The 16080-nt window shown below is 41.4% G+C and overlaps 1 protein-coding gene across 3 annotated transcripts in view; it reads right to left on the bottom strand.

Moving 5' to 3' along the window:
- Positions 1-16080, bottom strand: part of prkcab (protein kinase C, alpha, b) — a 111469-nt gene that overhangs the window by 4017 nt on the left and 91372 nt on the right. For all 3 annotated transcript variants that reach the window (XM_030734892.1, XM_030734891.1, XM_030734894.1), the window contains 8 exons: positions 13303-13443; positions 13035-13208; positions 12445-12536; positions 10590-10652; positions 9609-9747; positions 7865-7945; positions 5789-5896; positions 1190-1330 (listed from right to left, as the gene is read on the bottom strand). In XM_030734892.1, the coding sequence (XP_030590752.1) occupies positions 1190-1330; positions 5789-5896; positions 7865-7945; positions 9609-9747; positions 10590-10652; positions 12445-12536; positions 13035-13208; positions 13303-13443 (939 nt within the window). The remainder of the gene's footprint in view (positions 1-1189; positions 1331-5788; positions 5897-7864; positions 7946-9608; positions 9748-10589; positions 10653-12444; positions 12537-13034; positions 13209-13302; positions 13444-16080) is intronic.

Raw genomic sequence — 16080 nt, 5'->3', positions numbered from 1 at the left:
AAATGGGACAAATCAGTGTGAAAGATGCTGGAAATTGAATACATTCGTTACTTATCGTCTCAATAGTTACAGTACTGCGCGATTGTTTTGAGTCACCCCTATCTTTATATTTTGACAGACTTGTGGTCTTGAGGAATAGCTCTCAGGATTTCTGAAGGTTCTCCAAAGTTTATTGTTGAGCATTGGCTGCTTTTTCACTCATTTTCTGTCCAGTCCTTGTACCTGACCATTTTCAGATTTTTTTTTTTTTAACACTGACCTATGAATCATTCAAGCATAAAAAAGGCATCTAACTCAAGAAGTGAACAAATATCGTGTTTACACATAACAGACAACTTAGCAAAGAATTTTAAATTGTAAATCAGTGGCAACGGGTCTGATGGCTGAATCCAGTTTTTTGGTTCAAATTATCATCAATACATACAGAGGAGGTCAGGAAAGAGGTACAACAGTGGGTGGCTACAGCCATCTGTAAAACACGGTGGAAGCTCTGTCATGGTTTGGGGCTGCATTTCAGCCAGTGGTGTTGGGAATTTTGTCAAAATTGATGGACTTATGACAGTACTGTCCAATTCTGATCCACCATGCAATACCATCTGGAAAGCATAAAATTGGCAACAGCCTCATTTTTCAGCATGACAATGGTTCCAAACACACTGCCAATGCAGTCAAAGCATACCTGGGTAGAAAAACACACAGTGAAGCACTATCAGTCATGGATTGGCCTCCCCAGAGCAGAGACCACAACATTATTGAAGCAGTGTGGGATCAGAGAACGGAACAAAAGGCAGAAACATCCAAAGACGAGCTTTGAATGTCCTTCAAGAAGCCTGGAGAACTATTCCTGAAGACTACTTGAAGATATGACAAGAAAGCTGCCTAAGAGAGTTCAGACTGTGTTGAAGAATAAAGGTGGTCACACCAAATATTGAATTTCAAACTCATTAAGAATTGTAAAAACTCTGTTTTTGCCCTATATACTGTATATCCATGCATGCTTGAACATTTCAATAAATCACTGCACCTATTTTCCATTTTCCTAGCAAATGACAGCAAAATACAAAGAAACGAGAAGTGGCTCAAGACTTTTGCACAGCAATGTACTTCAGCATCATTATTATTACTACTATTATTATTATTATTTGGGAAGTGCAGCTGCACACAAAAATCGACATAAACCTTCACTCACCACTTTGGGTTTAAATGGTGGCTGGATCTCTCTGTTGGCCAGGCGGTCCCAGTCGATGCGTCTGAAGAAGGCCTGCTCTCTGATGTCTCTCTCACCCTCCGGGCCACAGCCGAGACGCTTTGAGGGATGCTTGGTCATCAGCTGGTGACAGACAGAGAAAGAAGATGTGTCAGAGGCAGTTTGAGGGGAAGAAAATAAAAATAGTGAAGAAGGAGGAGTGTAAAGAGAGGCCATACTTTTTTTTTTTAATCTTTGCTCATCAGTAATATTATGCAGAGCCAGACTGCCACTCAACCAGCTTAAATATAGTCACAAGCAATCACGCTACCTTTTCATCACTGCTTTTTTGAATCAACAGCCACTTTTAATTTCAACCGTGAATCATTTGTTGCAAATTAAATGTGAAGAAAACAATAGGAGGGGTCAGGATTATCTCTCTCTTGTCAGCGGCCCTGAAATGATGAATGATATTTATAGTGGCGGCTCGCAGCGACAGGATGTAATATCGTAATAAATGAAGGAGGGTATGTTATTAAAAACTCAATCAGAACGTGCCTGAATCTTAGTAGAATCTTCTCTGGTTTCTAAATTCACTGCAAAAACTAATTTCCTTGTTGGTAAACAATCATGATAATGACGACCTCGATGCCACTCGACTGTGATGATGTCACAAAAGTGGTGCCCAGGTGTGAGGAAAACAGGTGGTTACTAAATAAAAGTTAGTGTTGAAAGCCATGGAAATTGGTGACTCAGTGTGTTTTTCCACATAACTGTGCTACTGTGGAAAAACAAGACGGGTGACAAGATGACGCCGAGATGCCTGGCCTGCCGTCTGTCACTGCCTTGCCTGCTTGCACTGGTGCTTTTTTTGACGGGTTTTTTACAAAAATTCAGAGTCAGCGCTCTGTTGGTCTATGATCGCCAAACTCTCTTGGATCTTCGTATTTTGGCCGAAACAAAGTTTACTTACGGCAACCAAGAAACCATGCCACCGGTTTTGTCAGAAGTTCCGGAGTTTCTTAGGTGCGCTTCGGGTCCACCTCTCCGGAGGAAACGTTCCCGTTACCGTGGGAGACGTGGTGGGAGGTTGGCGAGGATGAAGGCCTATTTAGCACAGTATACTGGGAAAACTGACAGATATTCGTGGTACCCTGTGTATGGAGTGCCTCATAACTGCTTTTCTCTTTGGTGCTCTCGGGACCCTGCGTACACCTGGTTGACGCCTGTTGTTGACTTTGAAGGACCGGCCCTGCTGCCACACCCTTACCGCCTGCGGTTTTGCCGTCCTAAGCGGCGGGGAGTGGATCTGGGAAATCTGCGGACCTTTCGCCAGGATGTCTGCAGTGTTAACGTCCCGACTCCGCCGGTGTCCGTGAGGTTTGGCCTGGTGAACGCTAGATCCCTTTCAAATAAAACTTTTATTCTTAAGGATTTCTTCACCTCAAATATACTGGACTTTCTCTGTGTAACAGAGACTTGGGTGAATGTTGGTGATTTCAGTGTCATATCTGAACTTTTACCGCCTGAGTGTGACTATATAAATTGTCCCCAGACGTCAGGCCGTGGAGGTGGAATAGCGACGTTTTATCGGAATATGTATAAATGTAAATCGCTGCTCCCATCATCACCTGTCTCCAGCTTTGAAGTAAGTTTGTGTTTTATGTACAGCACTTTGGTCAGTGGTTGGTGTTTTTAAAGTGCTTTATAAATAAGCTTGGCTTGGCTTGGCTTGGCTATTTCCTGCTGCAGAGAAGATAACAAAAAACATCTCCTTCATTACACATAAAAAAAAGAAAATACAGAAAATCTGCTCTCTGACTCAAGAGAAAGAGAAATATAAACCATCACAGAACTCTAGATTTACACCACTGTGGACCACGTTTACATGCTTGTAGGTAATCGTTCACATTGTATACATAGTGGGTTGTTTCTAATCACTTATCCATCCCCCCATTCTCTTCCACTTATCCAGGACTGGGTCATAGGGGCAGCAGCCTAAGCAGAGAAGCCCAGACCTCCCTCTCCCCAGCAACCTCCACCAGCTCATCCGGAGGTATGCCAAGGCGTTCCCAGGCCAGCCGAGAGATATAATCTCTCCAGCGTGTCCTGAGTCTGCCCTGGGGTCTCCTCCTGGTAGGACATGCCCGGAACACCTCACCCAAGAAGCACCCAGGAGGCATCTTAGTCAGATGCCTGAACCACCTCAATTGGCTCCTTTCAATGTGGAGGAGCAGTGATTTTACTTTGAGCCCCTCCCGAATGGCTGCACTCCTCACCCAATCTCTAAGGGAGAGGCCAGCCACCCTTTGGAGGAAGTTCATTTCTGCTGCTTGTATTTGTGATCTTATTCTTTCAGTCACTACCCAAAGCTCATAACCATAGGTGAGGGTAGGGACGTAGATCAACTGGTAAATCAACAGCTCTCTGATGTCTCTCAGCTTCTTCTTCACCAACAGACAGACAACAGACCGGTGCAGCGTCTGCGTCACTGCAGACGCAGCCCCGATCCATCTGTCGATCTCCCGTTCCCTTCTCCCATAACTTGTGAACAAGACCCCGAGATACTTGAACTCCTCCACCTGGGGGCAGCAACTTGTCCCTGAGCCAGAGTAGGCACTCCACCCTTTTCTGGCTGAGGACCATGGCCTCAGACTTAGAGGTGCTGATTCTCATGCTAGCCACTTCACACTGGGCTGTGAACCATTCCACTGCGAGCTGAAGGCCACCACCCGATGAAGCCAGCAGGACCACATCATCTGCAAAGAGCAGAGACGAGATTCTGAGGCCACCAAAGCAGAAGCCTTCCGCCACATGGCTATGTCTAGAAATCAGTGACAAATGGCAGCCCTGGTGGAGTCCAACACCCTAGTTCCTTAACTAATCACTTAGTTAAGGAAAATGCCAAATCACAAATGCACAACAACAGTTAAGCTTAAAAGTAGCTTAAAATGGCCTGTTTGATAAAATGTTGTGTATGTGTCTGCAGGAGCTTGATCTTCTTTGAGAAACAAACCCTGATGATGACACAGTGTAGTGCTGTTGCCAAAACTGGTCCAAACTGGGAGACATTTACCGGGCAGGGAGGATGTAATGAAAAACATTGAGTACCTTTGCTGTTGAAGTGTTTTGACTCTTCAACTTTATCAAAGTGGAATAAAAAATGACTGGAAGACCATTTGAAGTTGAACTGTCGACACTCTCAGGTACACTCACCAGCCACTTCATGGGATGCACCTTGTTAGCTCTGTTCGACCTCCATCTTTATGGCATAGATTCAACAAGGTGCTGGTCACATTTCTCAGAGCTGTTGGTCCACATCACACATAGTGTATATACTCTCCTGTCTACCTTTGTCAGTTACTCCAAGTAATCATTTTTATAGCCATTTCTTATGTTCCCAGTGTTTTCTAGTAAATTCTCTTTGCGTGTGATTTCTATTTGTTCCAGGCTTTTCTCCCTTTATCTGTTTCATGTTACCACATTGATTGACCAGCCATGTTTGACGTGCATCTGGTATCCAGTGTTTGGGTTGGGTCAGACAGGCTTCCTTGTTTCATGTTTTTAGCTTTAATCACTGTGAGAAACAATAAAAAAAGCATCACTGGGCATTTTTCATTTAATCATACCTAACACTTAGATACCACAGCTATCCAAATCAGGCTCTGCCTTCTGTTATATCATATCATATATCCTTATATCCTGGAGGTCAAGCTACCAGGACCAGAGGGAAAGATTAGTGGCTTAGCGAGCTAAGTTTTCTGTGTCACGAACACATAACCTGGTTGGGAGCATGTTATGGTCTGAGTTTCTGTTTAAAATCAGCTAGAAGCACCACAATGGGGGAATACATGTTATATGTACAAGCTGTTAAGCTGGACTTGACTAAAACCACTGAATTAAGCACAACCTGTGTGTCGCATTGTCACTGGAATGTGTGTGTTTTATAATTTGGTGACGTACCAAAACTAAATGTTATACTTGATTCTGATCTGCTGCTAAATCTCTTTTACACTGCTGGGATTGCAGCTACTAGAACACAGAACACACACCAGGAATACCTGTTCAATCAATAAAATTTATTTCACTTTGACTGGCTGACAAAATAAAGCAATATTCAGCATCTTCTTTATCAGGCTGTGGGACAGCAACCTTTAATGTATCCAATTTTAACTTTTCAAAGCTCTAATATGCAAAAGTCACCTTAGAGATAAACAGCAGCACAGAGAGCGCGCACAGCCATTAATTATTTTACGCTCTGTGCGCTAAATCACCAGATTAATGATTTTCTGCAGCACCAGCATCGTATTTGTAACAGTGTTGCATTTTTTACTGTTATACTTTTTATGTTCTTTATAGATTTTTAATCACCATTTTATCATCATCATCTGGCAAAATCTCTGATCGGAGTAAGCACCACTCATGGGGATCATTTCTTGTGGTCATGTGACCCGTGAAATGCCCCTTTTTATGTGAGCCTGAAGCACAAAGCCCGGCTTCACAGAGAAAGTTGATAGCCCCATGCCCCTGGGTTTTTAGGTCTTGTCGAGCCAGATAAGCCAGGCATCTGAAAGCATGTTCAGACTTTTGAACAGTACTTACTCCCTTGCAGATGGACACCGCTTCTTTAGACATGGACTTGGGGTAGGACACGTTGTGCTCCATGATAGACTGGAAGAGCTCGTCCTCATCTTCGCCATCAAACGGCGGCTGAAGAGAACAAAAGCCGTGTCAGAGAGTTCAGGCAAAAGTGTGACGACGAGGATGATTTGCAGTTTGTTATGTGGAAGACACCGAGGTGACAACTTTGGCAGGTGAAGGTGAGCCGCTGTGGTGTTAGGTGTGTTATGATGCATCACTGTCTTGTAAGCCGTCACTGTTATTTTACTGAAAGTGGTTCACTCCACTGTTGGTTACTTTGGTGCCGCGACCTGTCTTATGAGTGAAAAACAAACCGCAAATCCTTTTCTAACTGTTTGTGTGATTGTTTATAAGTGAGAGCCACCTCACCAATGAAAACTATCTTCTTCCAAACTGTTGCCTGGAAACTGGAAACTGTAGCAAAACCGGCTTTTACTCACACCGGAAGTGTCTCAGCCAAGATAACTGGTTTCTTGTTCCAAGGACACACGCTGGTAATAATAATAAGAAGTGTTGCAGTGCTTTGCTGCACTCACTTTTAATCTTCAATCAAAACCAAACTCTCTGTATTCATAAATCAGACACTGTGAGACTTTTGTCTGTTTGCTCTCATTTCTGGGCACTGGGAAAGATAATTATTTTTCATTCCCCTGTCTCTCTTTTTCTTCTACAAATTGCTAATCTTTCATTAATATAGCTGCGACCACTTGAGCTAGCTATTGTTTCCATCACAAGTTAATCTGATTACTATGTTAGCAGACCTTAATTAATTAATTTTCACCCAAAATGTCAGTATATTGGGAAAAAAGTCCCACAGTTTTTTCAAGATTAAAAGGATGTCTCAAAATAGCTTTCTTTAAGTCAGAAGGTCAGCGATGTAGAAGTTCATCTGCCTCATGAGCCATAATAATTTGCAGGTTATTGTAATATGTGAAGTACAGGGAAAAAGTATTTCATGTATGAAATTTGGTACGCACTTGTAACATCCCAAGATGCACAAAAATGTCCGGGGCACATAACCCAACAGGAATTCCACAATTTTGAATTTACTAGGCAATTTTGGTGTTGCTTTTGCCATTGCTGGGCATTGCACTATTTCAAACTCCTGTTAGGGAGTCGGTCGGCTCATATTCATATTCAAGCTTCACATGTTTGATAAATCTAGGTTCTTTTATTTAGTGACAGTTAGAGCACCACCTACTGGTTACAGGAATCAGCAGTAGGTGATAAACATCATTCTATGTACATGAAATTTTAATTGCGGGTTCCACACATGATATGTATATACGGTAAACAGGTCCACGGGGACACTGTAAATACAGCCCTACATACTGCTATGACTCACTGGGAACAGAGGGGAACATATATATGGATGGGGACAGCACCCACCCATTTTCTCATCAGATTGTCTTGCTGCCCTCAGGAAGGTGCTGCAGGCTTTTGAAATATCGCACCACTAAACTGAGGAATAGCATTTATCATACAGCCATGCGCATATTGAGTAGTCCTCCTTGAGCCCCCATCCCCTATATTGCTTTTATTACCCATTTTATTGTTGTCTTTACTGTGGATGCAGTCTGGTTATGTTTTGTTTTTTGGACGTATTTGTTATTTTATGGGTTTTTATGTTACACTCTATTGTGACGACAGCTTAGTAAATTTCATTGTGGTTATTTTGCATGCAATGACAATAAAGTATTTTTTATTATTATTATTATTGGGTTATCTCCAATGCCACCTAGTGGCCACAGGAGGTGATAAGAAACTTGTTTGTGCAACATCCAATCAGATGTTTGGGTGTAGGACATCCAAAGTACTGCAGGAAAAGCCTCGACTGCGGGACGCTGGAGCAGCGACACGCCTCAATCACAGTCTGCCCCGACACTCAAGGGCCTTATCATTGCTGCTTCCATCTTTAATTGAATATTAAAATGTAGGCTGGATCTGATTAACTGGCTAAAACATTTAACCACAGCCTTAAGACCTGTAAATATTTGTACAGTCCTTGTAAGCAATTGATGCAGTAAAACACATTACCTGTCCTGCCAGCATCTCATACAGAAGGACTCCATAGGCCCACCAGTCCACTGATTTTCCATAAGGCTGGTATGCTATAATCTGACAGCAAAGAGAAAAGAAAATACAAAAATATAAATGAAAAAAGTGGAATAACTGTGAAAACTTAAAAGTGGGATTATTGCTTGACTCTGTGCAGGAAAAAGATGAGGACTGCAATTTGCTATATGCAACCGAGGCAGACTACCGTGAAGATATCAGAGAAAAGTGAACAAGCAAATCAACCACCATTAAACACATTCAGCTATTCTGAGCTTCCATCACAAAAGCGTTTTCTCCTACCATCCAATTTGCCATCCCACAACTCCCTCCCACACACAGTCTACACTCAGACACACATGCAAATTAATAATCACGGAGATGCACAAGCAATGCGCTTAAACACAGCTGCACACAAACGCAGCAATTTATACAGCTCCCAAAGTTATAATTTGTTGCTCAGCTTTCTTAAGAGATAAACCCACAGCCACATGATGTGCAAATGGATTCACTGAATAAGAAAAAAAAAAGCAGTTTAGAGTTAAATCCTGTCAGTCTCAGTCAGATTTCCTACATATTCAAAGGTTTAAAGTCATAAGTATGTGATGGGGAAAATGTGTATTAAATTGTGTTATTTTTGCAGTGAACGATGGAAGCCTCAAAAAAGATTGGAAACTTCGAGTAAGGGCTTCCCCTCACCTCCCACAGATGCTCCCCTCTGAGTCAGCGCAGACAGAAGTATCCAACTTCATGCAAATACTATCAACCAGATAATCGCACATTTCATCACCCTAAGTGACTCATCTCCCTTTACTCTTAACTCTATTTTTCTCCCTTTTACTAGTGACCTAAAGTCTTCTTTTTTTTTCTGAGCATCCTCCCACAAATCATCTGCACCTGATTTCATAACAAGTTGTTCATGAGTCTCAGAGCAGCTCCGGTGCTCTGTGTCATGATGACTGTGATGATCCGTACGATCTAGCTTAAAAAAAAAATAAAGTGGGCTGAACTCTGCAAAAACACTTCAAATGTCTGTTTTTTTGAAAAATCAACTTTTAAAGGGTTTATACCAGCAATACCTTGTATAGTTTTCACACAGAAAAGTATAGTGGATCTGTTTTTAAGCTGCTGTCTTACAGGTATGCTTAACCAGCAGCTGGTCTTAAGGCAAAATTAAACTGAAACTGAATGATAAATTGTTAGAGTAGAGTACTTTCATTTGCATACACACAGGTAAAATAATGAAACTCATACTCTCCAGCTGGCTTGGTTTTAGACTGTCCATAGTAAAGTTGATTTAAAGCAGATTTATAGCTACTCTGTTTCAAAGTAGGCCTATAATGTAGTACATGCTAAAATAGCTTTATTCCCTGCCACTTCACAGCTGTTCCAATTTTTGGCAATAAAAATAATTAAAAACAGTAAAAATCCTATTTTTAGTTGTATAATTTCAGTAACTGTAATGAAACTGTAATGGTAAAGTACCAGATAATTATAAAGCTAAACTAGATGGTTTTGAGATTGCATATATATATATATATATATATATATATATATATATATATATATATATATATTATAAAACTTTGATTTAACAGACAAATCCAAGACAAAAACACCATAATATTCATTATTAGACAACTAAGGAAGTCCTGAAATAAGATGCACTACGTTCATATCTTCTATCCTCACTTTAATCCCTGTTTTCATAGAACAGACATCTCACCTCTGGTGCAATGTAGTCTGGGGTGCCACAGAAGGTGCGTGTGGTCATTCCTTCGTACATGTTTTCCTTACACATGCCAAAGTCTGCTATCTTGATGTGGCCCTCGTAGTCCAGCATCACATTGTCGAGCTTCAGATCCCTGCAGCAGAGGCAGCTTTGTGAGCATTTGTGACTCCTTTGACGCTTCTTACATGCAGCCAAACCAATGTTGCTGCATTGTCTCTGAGCAGTTTATCTGTCTGCAGCACGCATCATATACTCGGTAATAAGCAGTAATTTATAGGTCTGAAATTATTTTCCCATCAGCCTTTTATCTCTGTGCCGTTGTTGCTCTTAGAATTCAGCCGGCATCTCTGCTTGTGTTTTATGTCTCGATTCTTCATTGTCTCCCTTCCCCCGGGCCGCCACTTCTGGCAGTTACGTCTGTCACAAACTAGACTCAGTATGTCAAACACAGCGCTGCTCGCATATGAAGAATGAACGTGAGCCAGGTTAGCTGGAGGACTGAACAGGAGCAGGGTGACCTTGGGCTCCTTCAATCACGTCATTCTGTCTTTTCCATTTTTTTAGAATGAAGGTGATCAATATGGATGTGATATAAGGGTTTCTAAGTTTTGCAGCTTAGGTAAAGACAGACCATCAAAAATGAGCTACATTTCCATTTGAATCGTTGTTTTACTCTCTTTTGTTTAGGGGTTCAGGAGGTAAAGCGGGCCGTCTGCTAATTGAAAGGTCAGTGGTTCAATCCCTGACTCCTTCCCAAGTATCCTGGGGAAAGATACCTAGTTAGCCCCGATGCATCCTTCCATATGTGAGTGTGTGAACGCTATGTTAAAAATGTTTAGGCTTAGAAAAAAGCACTTGTGTGAATGTGTGTGTGAATGGGTGTATGAGGCTTGTAGTAAGAAAATGCCTTGAGTGCTCAAAGTAACTGCAGCTGGTGACGCAACATCATGACAATCATCAACATCTGTCACCCACCTGTAGATGATTCCCTTTCGGTGCAAGAAAAACAAACCGACAGCAATCTCTGCTGCATAAAACCTGTAAATTGAAAAACAGACATAATGTACGATCCATAAAATAGGCTGTACATCATCACAAAAGAAATCTGTCTGAGAATATATTAAAGCAATATACAAGGTTCCCTCTCCCTAGAAATAATAAATAACAAATCTTGGGGTGACCTGACACTAAGGCAGCCAGCGTGTGCCACACAGGGAAAATGCATCATATAGAAACTTTCAGCTGGTGTTTGTAATGTGTCTGTTCAGAAGATGGTGTTTTGAGTTGTAAATTGTCATTTTTATTTTCTTTTTGTGCTGGTTTATACATTTTTAACCTTCAGCGAGCAGGCTGTTATATTTCTTGACACCTTTTAGACAAGCCTGCTGTGATGGACAGAATAAAAGAGTTGAAATTACTGAGAGATGCTTCCTGAAAGGGGCGCACACAGGAAGACTACCAGCAGTGTGGAGACCACAGATCATGAAATGTCAATGAAATTCAGCAACCGGCATAACAGACAGAAATAACCATTAACCACTAGAAGTGGGCGAGTTAAACTGATCTCAACTATGACACGAGTAAAGACCAAAGGATAACGTTGACTGACATATAGTGGAGTGCTAAATACATCACAGGGTTACCTATGCACCTAAAGTGACCGCCAGCTGCAAAGCAATTTGTAGCCAGCGATTCCCTTTATAGCTTGATGGGGCTTCAGTCACATTCATATCCTCCTGAGACCTCATGTTCTCTGTAGCAGTCACAAAAAGATTCAGTTGAAAGATACTTTAGTTTTCTCGGTTCTCGGGAGGATATTGTGACATGAACTGTAATTGAATGAAATGGAGTGGTCGTGCATTCTTTCCTTGTTGCACAAAAGGAAAGACTCAGTGAGTAGGGATGCTCTGATCCAACTTTTTCCATTTCCGATCTGATACTGATGCCTTGGCATCGGTATCAGGTATCTTCTTGTTTTTCAGCTGCTCCCTTTAGGGGTCGCCACAGAGGATCATTTGCCTCCTCTCACCCCATTCCTAGCATCCTCCTCTGTCACACCAACCCTCTGTATGTCCTCTTTCACTACATCCATGAATCTTCTCTGTGGGCTCGTATTTTCCTCCTGCCTGGCAGCTCCACCTTTAACATGCTGTGTCCAGTTATATCCACTATCTCTCCTCTGCACATGTCCAAACCATCTCAGACTTGCCTCTCCAAGTTTGTCTCTAAACTACTCGACCTGAGCTGTCCCTCTGATATACTCATTCCTAATCCTGCCCATCCTGGTTACTCCCAATGAAAATCTTAATGAATTCTCATCCCAAAATTGAATTAATAAGCCGTATTCCCCATTGTAAGGAACAGACTAGGAATTATTCTTACATGTTAAAGGGCTCAGCTTAAACATTGCCTTTATAATGTAACAAGTGTTTAGCTTTGGTTACTCAACAAATAAAAGCTGTCTGTGTAGGTGATATGTCCAAGCTGCTGCAGCTTTGCTCTCACGTATGCTACATGCTACATTACAGCTCCTGATAGCAACCGGTACCTAGTAAACATCATAGAATTGAGTTGAATTTCAATATGTGTTCGCCTCCTAAGTTGACACATGAAGTGCATAAAAGCATCTGGTCCGATGTATTAGATGAAAGGGAATACTTGTCCAAAGTAGAGCTCACAGATCACTCTACAATCATTCTGGGGCATCATTACCAAAAGTATGTGTACTTTTAAATGACTTGAAATGACTATAAAACATTTAAGGTATCTGCAGGATATCATCCTCCGCCTTCCAACATGTGTGTGCCGGGGAATCCGAGTGAGTTCTTACACTGCCTGTGGCTCCTTAAACTTGCCCATACGCTGGATATGATACATGAGGTCTCCTCCGTTAATGTACTCCATCACAAAGTACAACCGATCCTACCAAAAAAGAAGACAGAAAAAAGTCATTATCCAAGAATACATAAAGATCGACACCTCACACTGAAGGAGCTTCAGAAAAAAGGCTGTGAAAAAAATGCAGATTTAATATTCACTATCTAAAGGTGTACAGCCAAATATCTTAGAGTTACAATTCACGCTGTATTACATTCGTTGTGTATAGCATGTTGGTCAGATCAAGATCGTTAAATGTAATTTTATTAAAGACTCCTTGAGTCACCCTATCTACGCACAGAGATGACGTCATAAAGGGGAGTTTATATTCAAGGGTGGTCTCGGTTCAGTTTCAATTTTCTCTGCAGGGGCGCCGTGGAAATAAATGTAAGTAGGAAAAAGCAAATATAGATGTAATGACAGACACACAATAGGACACACAGATTGAGCTGTAAGTAATGGCTCCCTTTGCAAATTCAACTGATATTTTTGGAAGTATGATTGAAAACTGCGACGTCAGTGAGGGCTGAAGTTTAAACACACCACTGTCTGGAAGCAGGAGTGGAGCTGCGTGAGGAAGGGCGGCTTATCTCTCAGGGCCAAGACTCTCTTCTCCACCATCGTACATTCAACATCATCATCCTGGATCACGACGTCTTTCTTCAGGATCTTTATGGCGTACAGCTCCTCCGTTGACTTCATCTCAGCCAGCATCACCTGCGCCACGTGCCAAAGTCACCATAAGATAACGGGATTGTGAAAATGAAAAACCAAAACAAATGAAAACCACAGGGCATCTGTTTTCTCTCACCTTGCCAAAGCTGCCTTTCCCGAGCAGGGCCAGGAAGTTGAAGTCATTGAGTCGGACCCGGTCCATGTTCCCTGAAGGGAAGCTGAACCGTCGGTGGTCTGATGGTGTGATCACTTTCTTCCCGTGGCCCAGTTTGGCTTTCTGCACAGACATGCATCAATATTAAGCCTGTATTCACTCAAATGTCAAATAGCCTACAGCTGCAGGTGTGTTACATTTGATTTTGGGCGTGAATATGGTTTGCACAGATTTTACCCGTGCTTCAGCATTTGTTTTGTTTGCAAGGTAAATAACTGTACGTATGATGCCTCCTAGCAAACTTAAAGAAAAGACAGATCACAGACTGCCAGAGTAGCAGGGCTTAATCACCACCACCTTCATTTGTAACAATCACGTGGATGCAGGAAGTGTTCATGCCACCCATTCATTCTGTTTTGTGTTGTTTTCCAGTATGCAGTAAGTTAAAAACAAAACAGGAAACCATACTCTAACAACTGATAATGCAATAACAAAAACAGTTCAAAATGTGATAAAAATATCTCTTTGAATGGTTGAAAATGCAACAAATTCAAATGAATTATTGATCATGCAACATTTCTTTACAACTGAGTCAAACGCAGGGCTACTGTATCAAAGTTTTGTCTGATTTAAATCCCATGTAAAACATGAATATTAAAGGTTACATTTTATAAACTGAGTTTTAACGAGTTGTTACATTTTCAGTCCCTCTGAAGATATTTTACAGTGTTTTGCATGCTTATAATCACATTAATGCACAGCAGTCACTTCTATTATTGTTAGTTATTACATTGTGATATTGTTACAAAGAGACAGAGACATGCATCCATGAAAAAAACCAAACAAACAAGTTTGCTGCATAATCACAAGAAACAATGGGGTCGAGCTTGTTTAATCCTTTTAGAGCCGACAGTTTTTTCTTGCACTGATGGCAGTTTCTTTGTTATACTCAGGCATCCTTAGTTATTCAGTGAGATCTCACTACTGGTGCATTTTGGGAAACTGTCTGGTGGACAGTCAGCGGGAGTTGCCAGTGTTGTGAGGTTCCCTGTTGTGATAATGACTGGTGTACTGAGCATCTCTGAGCAAAAAAAGGGCAATTAGGACCCTGCCAGCTCCCATCATGGGTCCAGCAGTTGTCTGTTTCTGTCAGATACACTAGAACAGAAAAAAAAAAAACAACAACAACAAAAAGAAAAACATGCAACCAGTGAGAGCCACAAGAGCTGTTTCCAGGACAACAGTTTCTCTACTCTTTACTAAATAAACCACATACTTCACATAATATTTGTCACATATTTATTTGACTCAGATCAAGTGGCTCTACACGTTACACCTGGCTGGGTCAGTTAGCAGCTGATTAATACAAACATTAAGTAGGTATGTCAGTCAACAACTGGGGCATGAGTGGTTCCCATTTTGTCCCTGAGTGCTGCCGGGTCCACTAATTCACTGCAGTTAATTAACTACACCTGACAGTCCAAGTGTAATTGAGGTGGAGAGGAGACAGCTGTGATGAAAATGAACTGACCAGATATTTGCCATAATGTGCAAAAGTGCAGGAAATGGGAAGCATCTAAATATAGTTAATAATCAGTGTGGCCATACTTTAGGGTGTCTCTATAGATAATAGGAAAAAAAAAGGGGGTTTAACTCACACAAAAACAAGCCAAATAAATAAACAGCAGTGCAGGCCAGAATATAGATCATATATAATTTTGTGTTATGCAATTTGACTATGCATGACTATGCTGTTGATTGGAAGTGAGCAAGTTCAGCATCAACTGCTTGTTCTATTATTACCCTTACCTTGGAGGGACACCTAGTGGTCATTCCTCAAACCCAAAACTGCACTCATCTAACATGGATCAGCTGCCTGTATACAGTGTTTAAAAGGAAACTGTCACCTGATCAACACAAACACTCACAAAATATCTACACAAACAGATGCTGTGGCCATTCAAAGTTATAGTCAAATCATTACAAATCAGCCACCCTCTGGTCTTCTAATGACCGCTGCCACTGTGTGGAGAGATCTGGCAAGTGTGTGTCCATCTATGTCTCGTATTTTAACAGTCAGCGGATTCTCGGTCAGTCACTGAGGAGCAGGTTTAAGCTCTCTTGATCGAGGTTTTGTGCCAGAATTTTGGGCTTAAAAGTGATAACTTTGTCTTAAAGAGCCTGCAGGTAAACTTCTCAGTGCTCCCACCAGTTTACAGCAGACAGACGATGCTGCCTGCTGTTTGTGTGTTAGAAGATATGACGCACATGTATTAAAGACTGTAGGTGCAGTGTTTTCATATTAGTAATCAAACTGTTATAGATATGGCCTAAAACAACAACAACAAAAACCAAACAACATAAGCTGCCTTCATATTTTTACTTTTCTCATCATTCTTAGATGAGCCTTCTGCATGAGAGACGGAAGATGCTGCAAGCTGCTCAGTTTATGCAACAGGAGCACAGGCTACTTTCCTTTCTGCACCTCACAGGGATTTTTTTTTTTTTTTTTTTTTAAGTCTTCTGTGTCAGGCTCAAAGTAACAGCTGTGTGCTGGGAGGGAGAGTAAATCAGGTTTTAATCATCCATATCACACACAAAGCATCGCCCTCCTTCTGTCAAAACTGAACCGATAATTTTATATAAAGCTATCGGCATGTTTGAGCAGTCTGAGTTAGACAGATCAAGCAGATACTTACCAATATAGGGATTTTTTTTTTTTAGTATGAAATTCATTATAATTATTATTCCAGCACAATC

The sequence above is a fragment of the Archocentrus centrarchus genome, chromosome 8, assembly GCF_007364275.1.
Source record: "Archocentrus centrarchus isolate MPI-CPG fArcCen1 chromosome 8, fArcCen1, whole genome shotgun sequence".
Classification (NCBI taxonomy): Eukaryota; Metazoa; Chordata; class Actinopteri; order Cichliformes; family Cichlidae; genus Archocentrus; species Archocentrus centrarchus.
The sequence above is the reverse complement of the archived record's forward strand: the minus strand, read 5'-3'. Positions and strand labels throughout refer to the sequence as shown.